Source organism: Anabrus simplex, chromosome 1, assembly GCF_040414725.1.
Source record: "Anabrus simplex isolate iqAnaSimp1 chromosome 1, ASM4041472v1, whole genome shotgun sequence".
Classification (NCBI taxonomy): domain Eukaryota; kingdom Metazoa; phylum Arthropoda; class Insecta; order Orthoptera; family Tettigoniidae; genus Anabrus; species Anabrus simplex.
The window spans coordinates 891,741,884-891,754,637 of NC_090265.1; the positions used below are offsets into that span (position 1 = coordinate 891,741,884).

The 12,754-nt window shown below is 36.6% G+C and overlaps 1 protein-coding gene across 1 annotated transcript in view; it reads left to right on the forward strand.

Moving 5' to 3' along the window:
- aux (cyclin-G-associated kinase) overlaps window positions 1–12,754 on the forward strand; it is a 487,932-nt gene that overhangs the window by 157,393 nt on the left and 317,785 nt on the right. Inside the window, exon 10 of the mRNA XM_067136097.2 lies at window positions 2,718–2,860. Within this exon, the coding sequence (XP_066992198.2) occupies window positions 2,718–2,860 (143 nt within the window). The remainder of the gene's footprint in view (window positions 1–2,717; window positions 2,861–12,754) is intronic.

Sequence of the window (12,754 nt, forward strand, 5' to 3'; positions counted from 1 at the left end):
GGCCACGGCCGCTTCCTTCCAATTCCTAGGCCTTTCCTCTCCCATCGTCGCCATAAGACCTATCTGTGTCGGTGCGACGTAAAGCCCCTAGCAAAAAAAAAAAAAAAAAAAAGAAAAAAGTATTTCGTAACGGCCTTCGGTCTATATTCCGACTAGTGTCCGGATACTATTCAACTTCTTCTTACTATCCGCCTCGATATTTGATCAGATATAGGCGTAATTCTAAAATCTCTTCACTGTGCAGGTTCTTCAGCTCTTATTAATTGAAATATCTCTCTTCTTCTTTCTGCGAGGATTATTTTTTCCGTAGATAAACTTACTTCGAAGTTTTGCGTACCAAATTTTTTTTTATTGTTCACACTCTTCCTCTTTTTTAACAATTTTAAAAACTTTCTATTATTTTTTATCACGGCCGCATGGATCCTTTATAACTTTACGTCTAACTCCATGACCTAGGCATACTTAATTTGCCAAATGAACATCTTTGCCGTCACATGCATGGCCTCCTTGATTTTACGCGCCCGTATTATATATACTCTGAAATCACGGCCTATTTCACTTAATATACTTGTTCTTTTTAGATGTATGGCTCAATTACATAATCTTTGCGATCTCATTACCGTGCATGGCAAACTTTAAACATCGTATGACATCCTTTATTCCATTATCAGGATGATGAAAACGGTACAGTATTCATATTATTATTTATGTAGTTATGTACTGACTTTATTTGGTACAAATCGTGATCATATTATTTGTGAGGTTATGTCATGAAGCATCTGCTGTATGTATAATAATGTGAGTTTATTTAATGTAAGAACACGTAATTAACAGTATATAATTTATTATTACTTGTATAAATGATGTATACATCCACTACAATGTTATGCAACACACGATAATAGTCCAGAACAATGCATCTTTGGAACTAGAGAGTTACAGAAAATTTCATTCATTGTAAATAAGTTATTGAAGACTCTCGAAATTACGAGAAAACATGTTGTGTCGTATTCTTGTAGAAGCCTGGCTAGGCAATGTACTGTATATAAGGAGGCAGTCTTGAGGATTGAGGGAGTTGTTGATGAGAGTTGCTAGTGAAAGTCGTGAACTCATGTTGTGATTCTGTTGACATGCGAGTGGACCAGTCTTCTTCTTCTGCTGCTTTGTAGTAGTGTTTTGTTCAAGATGGCAGTTTATTAATGTGTGTGTGTGTGTAGCATATGATTGTATTTATAATTTGTAAATAAAATAGTGTACACAATTGACAGCATTTCGTGTGTACATCTTTGTGGTTACAACAAATTTAGTAAGAATGTGATACACGTCAAGATATGGCAGAATACACCATTGATTTCAAAGGATAATTCATATTTTCTCGCGTCTAGTTAAATTTCAGAAAGGCTGTTCCCATGTAAATTACTAGTGAGGAGGTTATCATTTCTCTACGTGCGCTTGAAATATGTTATCATGATACATATACGGTTAGGTTAGGTGACTCTGTTTGAAGAAGAAAACTGGAACGTTAACCACATAGGCCTCTGTAGTGATACTATATATATTTCAGAATGAAATTAAACCTACACTTTCACGTCGTATCGAATTTCAAAAAATTACAAACGAGTAAGCCGCAGTGAGGATGTCCCCCGTGAAAACGCAAGTTTTGATTAAACTGATTGCCATTTCATATCGATTTTAAGATGTTTGGGATTTTTGCCGACTTTTACAAAAAATTTGATATAATGACAATCCATTATAGCGAGTAAATTTTTTGCCGTTATAAATTCTCACTATAACGGACTTCTACTGTGTGTCATTTTTCCAATTGCATTTCTCATCATAAGTGTGGGTGGAGTTTACTTTAATTGTTATTCCTTAAATGTTTTGTAATAATCTGTTGTCTTATTTTGACTGAATGCTTCATCTACAAATTTTTATGATTCTTTTTGATGATTTCATTTAATCCTAATTTCTTTGGTTGTTTTTGTCATTTGCTTTTGTTCATTTTGGGATTTTTCTGTTTTCCTTTTGTTGATCATTTAATCACAACTTATGCCTTTATTAATCGCTGTGTCACACTCCGCATTCCACCATACACGTTTTATTCTTCTTTTTTCAGCTATGGTTTTCAGTTTATCATCATCCCCAATTTGCCGCTTTGGATCTCTCAAAATATACCGTATTATTTATTAAATAACAAGGGTCATAATTCTTTCTCCTGTTGGATTTGGATAGTTTGTGTTCTTTTCTGGTTTTAACCAGATTTTAATCTTTGAGATGTAGTGATCCGAATCAATGTCTACCCCATGGTGAACTGTTTTATATTATAAATTTCTTTGTGATAATTCTTGTCCATGGCTACATGATCGATCTGAAACTCTCCCAATTTAACCTTAGGGCATTTCCAAGTCATCAGTTTGTGGTTTTCTTTTAAATCTTGTTGTTTGCAAAATCAATCCATGATCTATACAATGTTCAATTAATCTTTGAACATTATTAATAATATATAGAAATATTGTTTAAAACCTCAATTATCTTCATTTGAAGTATACTACTGTAAATTGCTTGGTTAGGCTCTTTATTTTAATATTGTTGGTCTGGCCATTTCATTATCCAAGGGTCCAGCCTAGAGCAGACCAGTATTTAGTATTTATAAGACCAGGAATTTTTCCAGAATTTTGAGCATTATTAAATTATTTGAATGACTTTGTTTTACATAGGAGTATTGCCCGTTCTGACTTGGACATCAGCTATATTACATCACGATTGGCAGTTATGCCATATCCTGCTGAGGGACTGGAGTCAGCATATCGCAGTAATCATGCCGATGATGTGCGAGCTTTCCTAGAAACTCGTCATTCCAGTAAGTGAAGCTGAAATTTTAATTTTCCTTCATTTGTATCAAGTTATGTTTTAAGTAAATGAATAACATACGTAGGTGGTTTGAAAAGTTCTCGGAATGTACTAGAATTATGTATCTTACCTCGGTGGAACTGCTTTTATTTTTCAACATAGTCTCCCTGTAGACTAATGCATTTGGTCCAGCGATGTTCCAATGCCTCGATCCCATCTCAAAAATGAGATTCCTCCAGGCCTGCAAAATACCTCTCCAATTTGGCTGTCAGTTCTTCCCTTGTAGAAAATCTCCGTCCACTGAGGAAAATTTTCAGCTTGGGGAATAGATGAAAGTCTGATGGTGCCAAATCAGGTGAATAAGGTGTATGTGGCAACAATTCGTACCCCAGTTCATGAAGTTTTGCCACGGCAGTAACACTTGTGTGCGGCGGAGCGTTGTCCTGATGAAAGGTGACCTTTTTCCTTGCCAAACCAGGCCTTGTTTCGCTTATCTTTTCCTGTAGTTGGTCTGGGAGGTTTGCATAGTATTGCCCCGTAATTGTTTGGCCAGTAGGAAGATAATCTATCAGCAGAATGTCTTTTGCATGCCAGAAAACTGAGGCCATGACCTTTCCGGCCAGACCCATTGCCTTTGCTTTCTTTGGTGGTGGTGAATCAGCATGTTTCCATTGCTTTGACTGCTGCTTTGTCTCTGGGGTATAGTAGTGGACCCAAGTTTCATCTGTAGTCACAAACCGGCGCAAAAAATCTTGTTGGTTGCACTGAAAACGGGCCAGACTTTGTTCGGACATTTCCAATCTGGTGCGTTTTTTGTCCATTGTCAAGAGCCGCGGCCCATCTTGCGGATAATTTTTTTCATACCCAATTCTTCGGTTAAAATATAATATACCCATTCAGAAGACATCCCTACAGCTTCAGCAATCTCCTGCACTTTCAGTCGACGATCCTCCATGACAATTTTATGTACTTCTGCGATAAATTCTGGGGTCGTAACACTTTTTGGTCGTCCACTACGCGGATCATAATCCAAGCTCTCCCGACCAAATTTAAACTCGCTGGTCCACTTGGCAACAGTTGAAAATGAAGGAGCAGAGTCCCCCAGTGTGTTCTGAAAGTTGGCATGAATTTTCTTTGCTTTCATGCCTTTCATTACAAAGTATTTAATCACTGCTCGAATCTCAGTTTTTTCCATTGTCACAAACCACTACGCGGGAACAACAACAAAGAGTCGTCACTATCACACTCCTGCAGCTAGAGCACTGACGTGCCACGTGTTTGCTCACTCACAGGATGTGTGATTATTGCGCGGGAACCTTGTTGCTCTAGCACTGACATCTAGCGGTGATTCTGAGAACTTTTCAAACCGTCCTCGTACATGCTGGGTTATGGATAGAATTACTTCAGATTATTCACAATGTAAAATTGCAAGTGAAGTTGAGGTAGGTAAGTGCTTTGAGGCACTCAATAATATGGTTTTAGGGTCAGCAACAAAGATAATGATGTACTACATAATAAGTCAGTCTAATGCCTATAGGAAGAGTAACAGAATTATAGTAGAGGATGGTAGGTAATTGGGAAATATATGATAAGGAACAGGAAGAATATGTGCCCGGAATATGCTAATGTTCAGGGGATATTTTGATTATATTGTTTGTTAATTGAAATGCAGTAAATTGAATATCCTTTGACTAAAAATACATTATTTGTGTCTGTTTTTCTAGGTGATTTAGTTTGGAGGGCATAATTTGTGTAAGGGCCGATGACCTAGGAGTTGTACCCTGTAAAACAGCAATCATTACCATTAATAATAATAATAATAATAATAATAATAATAATAATAATAATAATAATAATAATAATAATAATAATGCACCCTTCGTGTCAGGGTGACCACAGTTATTTTCCCAACTAGTCAGATAAATGTCTCAGGGTATCCATGTTTCCAGAAAAATGGTTAATTTTTCTATAATTCCGTTTAACGTGCGTCCAAAGAGAAATAGTGACACCCTACGCAGTTCAAAATTCCGTAACTCAATGCTCAATTGTGAACTCCGCATTCGTATACTTCAATCAACATTTATTAAGACATATCCGCTTATCGAGTACCTTATTCACTAAATACAACTACAGTCGTATCACTACAAATGAGAACTCGCTCAGTTATATAAATTATAATCAAGAAACATATTTATTAAATTACTGAAAATCGCGAAAGAAATGGTTAAATGTCAAAAATAGTTCGTGAACTTTCAGTCATTAACCTAATAAAACAAGTATTTTAACTCCTGAATCAACTATTTTAAGTCAGCGCTGGCTTATTTCTAATCTAAATTTGTATATCACAACACTCTGGGTTGAGTATTCCTGAAATGAATTCACATTCTGTTTCATCTTCCTATCAAAACTTAAGTCTGGTCGTTATGTACACAAATATATCAATCTTCTGACCACAGTCAAAGTTCAGTATTTCAATAAATAATTCTATCACTTGCGGTGTTAACTATTCACCATCATCAAAAATGCTACCATTACAGTATTCATATTATTGTAGGAATGATCTGAATTTCAATAAAAATGTCCTGAATTCTAATATCAGTGATCTGAATTATTTTAAAAATTATCTGAGTTCATTGGTGCTGAATAAAGTGAAGAAAATGAGAAATCGAATGACGTACTAAGTTTCTTGGTCCGATTGCCATTTAAAATACGGCTCCTAACTTAATATTGCTCTTATAGTATTTCAAATTAAAAACATCGATGATATCCTACGTAAATCTCATATTTCCCTATTCTAGCTAGATAATTTCTTATGTAACGTATTCCAGCTCAATATGCACACAGCCAGTAAGCATTTATCATATATATATATATATATATATATATATATGCAAGTGCCTTCATTACGATATCTCAATATTATTTTATCATACTGGTTACATACTAGTTTCATCTTCCATGCAATCAACATTCACTCAGAATACGACATAATCATGCACAAATCTACCCATCACCAGTTGTTACTACTGTCAAACCACTCTCAAACTTCATCTAAATATATTTAATTTTACTATCCATACCTTGCTATAGTTCTTCCCTGGGGCATATTTCCTTTCCGTAGTTGCTTTACTTGTGCCCTTATATCGCACATTATTTATATCATATACGTCTCATTTCTTATTAATCTGCGCAGTATTTCACTTAAAACATCACATACACTTCCATTATTTCATCTATAACCTTCATTTCAACCTATATTTAACTTATTCAACATCTGCAATTAACGCGTTTAACCTCCAATATTCATTAAATATAACGAGACGTGACATTCTTTTAGCACAGAATTCATTTCTTACAACACGATTTATCGTACAATTCAACACACAACCCCAAATACGGTATCTACTCTTCCAATATAATCATTCAGCAAAGAGTATGGTAACTTAAATTAAACAATTCAAAACATGCGTCCCTCTATGACGTAATCTGGGTTCGGATAGTACTATATCATTCATGGATCTTTTTAGCTAACCGGGATTCTTTGTAAACATCTGTTACACTATGTCACTTTTAAAATCGTATTCTCACACCTCTGGTTAAGATAATATAGTAAATACGTAACCATTATGTCACAAGATATCGTCTTAAGTTTACACTGACTTAATATATGTTAATATCATCTTAAATATTTCACACTGCACTTCCCTATATTAAGTGCACACTTAATTATTTCACACTTAGGCTATTCAGTTCTATTGCACATACTGGTAATACTTTACATAAGAAATTATACTACTTATTACTATTACTTAGCTCGCCATTCAATACCTCGGGCCTTAGTTGCTCTTCTTCAACTGCTCCACGGTCTGGTCACAGGCCTTGGATCGTAAACTGGATGGATCCTTCATCTCTGGTAGCTCAGGTTGAGTGACCTCCTCCTTCGGGTCGGGTGGTTTTAACTGCCAGGACGACATCTCTCTTCAGGTTGGTCTATGCCGATTTAGCAAGCCATCATTTCCTCAGGAATACTGTAGATTGTATACATCAATTCTGAAACACATGTATTCATGATGGTTCTGTGAAGTCTTAGTATTTATCGTTGATAACTATATATATATTTGCTAGCCTTCCTCTGCAGAAATATTTTCCTATTCCTTGAGGCCAGTAGAAGATTATTTGCTTCGTCTATTCGTATATTCAAAGTTAGCTTATTTTCCTTTGGGAAGTATAATTTTTCAATGATCGCCTCTCTATTTATGATATTGTTGCTATTATTTTCTCCTGTTATAGCTCAATCTCCAGCCCTCGCGTCTCGGTTAACCGTTTGCTTCAAGACGATTAGCGTATAAGTATCCGGACGAAATTTTCAGAATTTCCGGGGTTTATATCCTCCTTACTGTACTTCAGGGATTAGTACTTCATTTCCTTCAATATTACCGTCATCTCAACTGAATATTCTCGTTAGAAACTATCAATCTTGCTTAATTCTTCAGAACGATGTTCAGCACGTCTTGTCGTTATGAAGTCAATTTTTTAAGTAAGTTTTTATAATAATCCGTTCGATCCTTCTTTTTTTTTTAAAAACAATTCAGTCGATTCTACTCTGTTGTACATTGCCTTCATAGCGGTAGGTTTAAATCAGTCATGGCCTTCTAACATACATAAATATGGATACTCTGCTACACATTCCTTTGCCTTGGCTGGTCTCTACCTTCCGTAGACGCCATTTTGGAATACGTCCAGTAAATGCATCGGGTATAATAATAATAATAATAATAATAATAATGCATTAAATAGATATGGATTAGCACTATGTACAAACGGCATCATGGTAAAATGACCCATTTAGGGGAGCATGTTGACAGAAAACTCACCTATTATGTTTCTACCTAGAAACTTCACAGATGTAAAGCAGTCCATTGAAAGATTCTTTCTTCAGTGTCACATCAGGTCTCTTTGATGTTTGTGGTCATTGTGACAATGCTCTCATATGTCCTGCGAGACTGAGCAGTCCTTCTAAGGTGGAAATTCTTGCTCATTCATGTGTGTTACACATCCAAGATGTTCATCACTTCTTCAGTCTAGTTCTTGCTTCGAAATTCCTATAAGATCTGGTAACTTCTTCTCTTCTCCGTTCAATCTCTTTTCCATACTCTGTGTCAGGTAGTGTACCAAAGCCCTCCAGCTTGCTCGATATTTCCACCACTCCTCTTCTAGCACTTCATGGCTGTTAACTCCTCTAGTTCCAATACAGTCTGTAACAGAAATCTTCCATCTCATTCTAGGATATTCCCTAGGCCTCTTTGCAGTCACTGTATCCATGAATGTTCTCTTTGAAATTTTCCTCCCTGGTATTCTCACGTGTCCAAATCATTTCAGATGTCAGTCTGTTCTTGAAGTTTATAAATTCCCACTCTTCTTCTCATGTCCTAATTTTTATATTCTATCTCATCTTGTCTTTCCATGTATGCTCTTCTGAAACCTGATTTTGGCTGATTTTGGGCCATTTAGAGAAACCTTTCAGCAATAAATAGGATGTACGAGATCACGCTAGAAAATACGCTTAGTTAGGGTCCAGGCTTCTGAAGCACAGGTCAATATCGGTCTAAAACAGGAGGAATATAAAACCTTCTTCTGATTTAATTATCATCTTGACTTCACAACCAACATTATCTCCTGTGAGTATTTCTTGATTTGTGAGATGGACATTCACCAAAAGTTTGAACTTTCTTCTATGAGTCCACATTTTGAAGGTATTTTGGCATTTAACACATTGGAGACGGCCATATTTGAATGTGCTATCCTCCAGAAATCGCAGGATTTTTAATGGTTTGTGAAAATTTTTCAATGCTAGGGTAAGCCACGATTATAAAAACTTTTGGATTGCATAGAAAGATCACACTTTCTTCTACACAAAAATGAGTTTTAACTATCATAAAAGTGCCGGAATTTTAAAATATAAATTTATGAATATAACATGTTTTACAAACGAAAGAAAATCTGACGCAGCTTTGGTGACGGTTAATGTTTCGTAATTTGACTTTGTGGGCACATCTACTGAAACACACTAATGCAGATTCTAACCTAATTAGTCAATTGGCACCGGTGTCTTTGTTTACAACAAGGAATTTGCATTCCCACTGTTCTTTGTTTGACGACGGGGTTGTATCGAGTTGCTGCATGTATATGGGAAACACCCACATTTTTAGGAAGCGGTATAAAATAGTATTACAGAACCCACTTCAAGGAAGCGATGTAAAACTACGTTACACTTCACACCAATGAGCTCATTTTCTACATTTACTAGCCTGAAGCGCCCGAATCAGCATGTTTACTTAGTGTGTAATTGTTAATCCACATCCTCATTTTCAGAAATTGTGTCTTCCATAAGAACATCCATTGTGGATAGTTGTCGAAATTTCGTACACTTGAATTAGACATGCTAAATATTCACAAGAATTACACAAACAAGCCTGCCTCTCAAACACACACTCTTCCTGACCGCATGTACCGTACGTACTTTCCCGCCCATTTCACAGCTGAGACTCAGCGATGACTCAGCCTTAGGTTATGTAGGAACGTGGCTGTGTTATCAATGCCTTGAAAGAAGAGCTCTCAACTTATGCTCATAACTAGTATATATTATGCTTATAGAAGCGTTCAACAGTATTCTAGTGAAGTCACAGCTCGCTGAAACGGCAAATACAATTTTTTAGCTCCAGTGAAATCGTGCCCGTAGATTCTCCGAGCTCCGTCAGCAGCAATGAATTAGCGCGCCCGTAGTTTCTACGAGCGGCGTCTCCAATGTGTTAATGGAGGTACTTCTAATCATCCTTTATCTTAATTTAAAGAGAAAAGTAACAGAGCCAAATAAAGATTTGTAGAAACTGCAAGGAAATTTGAGAGAAACCTTTCAGCAATAAATTGGATGTTTGAGATCACACTAGAAAATAGACTCAAACAAGGGATGTTAGCAATTTGGGTAAACGGGGAAAGCAGCCCATCAAATTGGCCCTTTGTACATGTAAGTTATTAAGCAGCTGCTTGGAATATTTCCAGAACTTACTAAGTACAGTGGAACCTCGATTCTCAGTTTTTGGATGGACCATGAAAATAAAACGTACAACCCGGGAAAACTGAAAATCCTGGAATGAATTAAAACCATCAACAATTTGGCTAAACATCACAAAAATGAAATATGTATAATTATAATCTTACAAAAACTCCTAAACCAAACCAAACTACAGCCCCAATGGGCCGTTGCCTGCCAAGCGACCATTGCTCAGCCCGAAGGCCTGCAGATTACGAGGTGATGCATGGTCATTGTGACGAATCCTCTCTGCCGATATTCCTGGCTCTCTAGACAGCGGTTGCCGTCTCACGATTAGATAGCTCCTCAATTAAAGGTAATCACGTAGGCTGAATGGACCTGGAACCAGTCCTTATATCCAAGTAAAAATGCCTGTCCTGGCCGGGAATCGAACCCGAGCCCTTTGGATGAGAGGCAAGCTAGTTAGACTGCGATACTGCATTAATTACTGGTATGCGAGTTCAAAATCTATATACTTTATATTATTTTACAGGGGAATCTTCGTCAGTTTCCTGTGGAAAGTTCTTTCAGTTCAGCAACTTTGATTAGTCACACCCTTCAAAAAATCTAATAACGCCAAGCCAAACATCAGTCGACCACAAGTAGTTTTAAATTCTCTTATCTAATAAAATAAAGCACATTAGACCCAAAAGCTCCCAACATGATGGTGAAATCTCTTCACTTCTTAATCTTCCATTGTAATTTGATCTCCGGTATACTGTCCGTAGTCAGTTTTTGGAAATCTTGTACCGCGTAAATTAGATCTACATCGGCTTTTAAAGGTTATGTTTAACTCGAGAACATGGTTTCGAATGTAAGTATCGATTCTCAAAAGTTCTCCAATGCATTATGTTCAATTCTACCCATCACTAATCCAATCAAATTGGTAAGAGAAAAAAAATCAAAACTTCAGAAATTACAGTTATTGTGACCTTCAGCTCATCTGGAAAGCGTGCTCACTGCACATGTCTACGAGTTGGAAATGGTACAAAGCATTTAAATGTACCTTGCGTAAATAAAACTACTGTGGTTTTTGGCATTTTAACATGAAAACATAAAATTCCCAGTCTTACATTAGGTCCAAAACAGAAATAGGCAATCTCAAGACCTCTCATGGCTTTTTTTAAAAATATTGTGTATGATAAATGTTAAAATACTAGATTTGTGTTAAGAAGGAGCAGTTTCAATTCCTGCCTGAAAGCCCAGTTACTTAGTATACGGTGCCCTGAGGGAAGTGCCGAAAACCTGTTCGACAATACAATCAACAAAGTAAAAATATAAACATATATAATATATAAATAAATATATAATATAAACATATAAAAATATAAATATAAAGGCTTAAAGCTTGGACATAATATGGACGTTTTATAAGTGCGAACATTTAACTAAACTCATTCAGTCTTCAAGTAGAGCTGTCGAAATGCGCTGTGTCTCCTTACAATTGTTGTGGCCACTCTCTGCTTTATGATTTCGGAGATTCTCTAAACAATATCACTTGGATGTGATGCTAAGATGGTCCCTTATGCAAATTCACCACCGTTCGCTTTTCCAGTACAGTACTTGCTCTAATTATTGCAATGATGGGGCGTTAACGCCAAGACCCATAAGTTTGCCATAGCAGTCCTTTCGTGAGATACAGTTTATTGGAAAACGCTTGATTGAGGATTTTGCGTTGATGGGACTGACATTTCTGGACGGTTAATCTGGGAAATCGTTTCTTCGAGGAACGGATAATGCAGGATTTTTACAACTTGATTTAATTACGATGCTTGTGGGACCACGTAATTTGAACGCATAATCTGGGAAAACGTAGTTTCCGGGAATGGATAATCGAGGTTCCATTATATAAATGGAAATATTTTGTAATAGAATTCACTTTAAAAAATTAGGAAGTTTTCTTATGTGTCTCTTAGGCTTAAAGCAGAACCCTGTATTGCTAGACTTGCTGCCACCTTAAAGAATTCCTGCAGAGTACCGTATTTCATGGCATAATCGTCGCACTTTTTATACCAAAATTTTCGAAAAAATTGTAGGGTGCGACTATTATACAATGAATATTTAATACCAGTATTTGCATTACTCAAAAAATGTATTTATAACTAAATTGTATTTGATACAAATTTAAGATGCACGTAATACTCGCGTTTATACATCAAAATAATTAAAATAGTCTAAAACAAAATTCATAATTTTTCGCAACAATTCGGCGAACGTTTTTCCAACCTGAAAATAAAAATGAACGTATTAAGTTAATTGTCATTAATTTGAGTATTAAAGTTAAAATATTACACTTGCAAAAAATTATCGCTTTGTTGTGAAATGCGGACTTACCGGTACGCAATTTATTCCAAATCTTCGGTGTCGCTTTCGCAGATTTCGCTATCTGATGCGCCGTCCTCGCCTCTGTTAATACCAGTATCAGATTCTTCGTCTCCCTGCCACACTGCGTCATCTTCGGAACCGTCTACTGCATTCGAAATCCCAGTCCTTTTGAAGCTCTTGGAGACTAGTTCAGGTGGTATAAGATCCCAACTCTTCTTCACCCACGAGCATAACAAGTCCAAGGGTGGACGCCTGATATTTCCGGCGGGCGTCAATTGCTGCTCGCCGCTCATCATCCACTCGTTGTAAAATCGACGTAAGTGGTCTTTAAAGGGTTTATTAACACATGCGTCTAGTGGCTGCAAAGCAGATGTTAGGCCACCAGGAATGACTATCTGTCGTGTCTTATTTGTAGTGAGAATTTGCTTCACTTCGTTCACGAGGTGACCTCGGAAACTATCTAAAACAAGCAGAGCTGGTTGTTTTAGC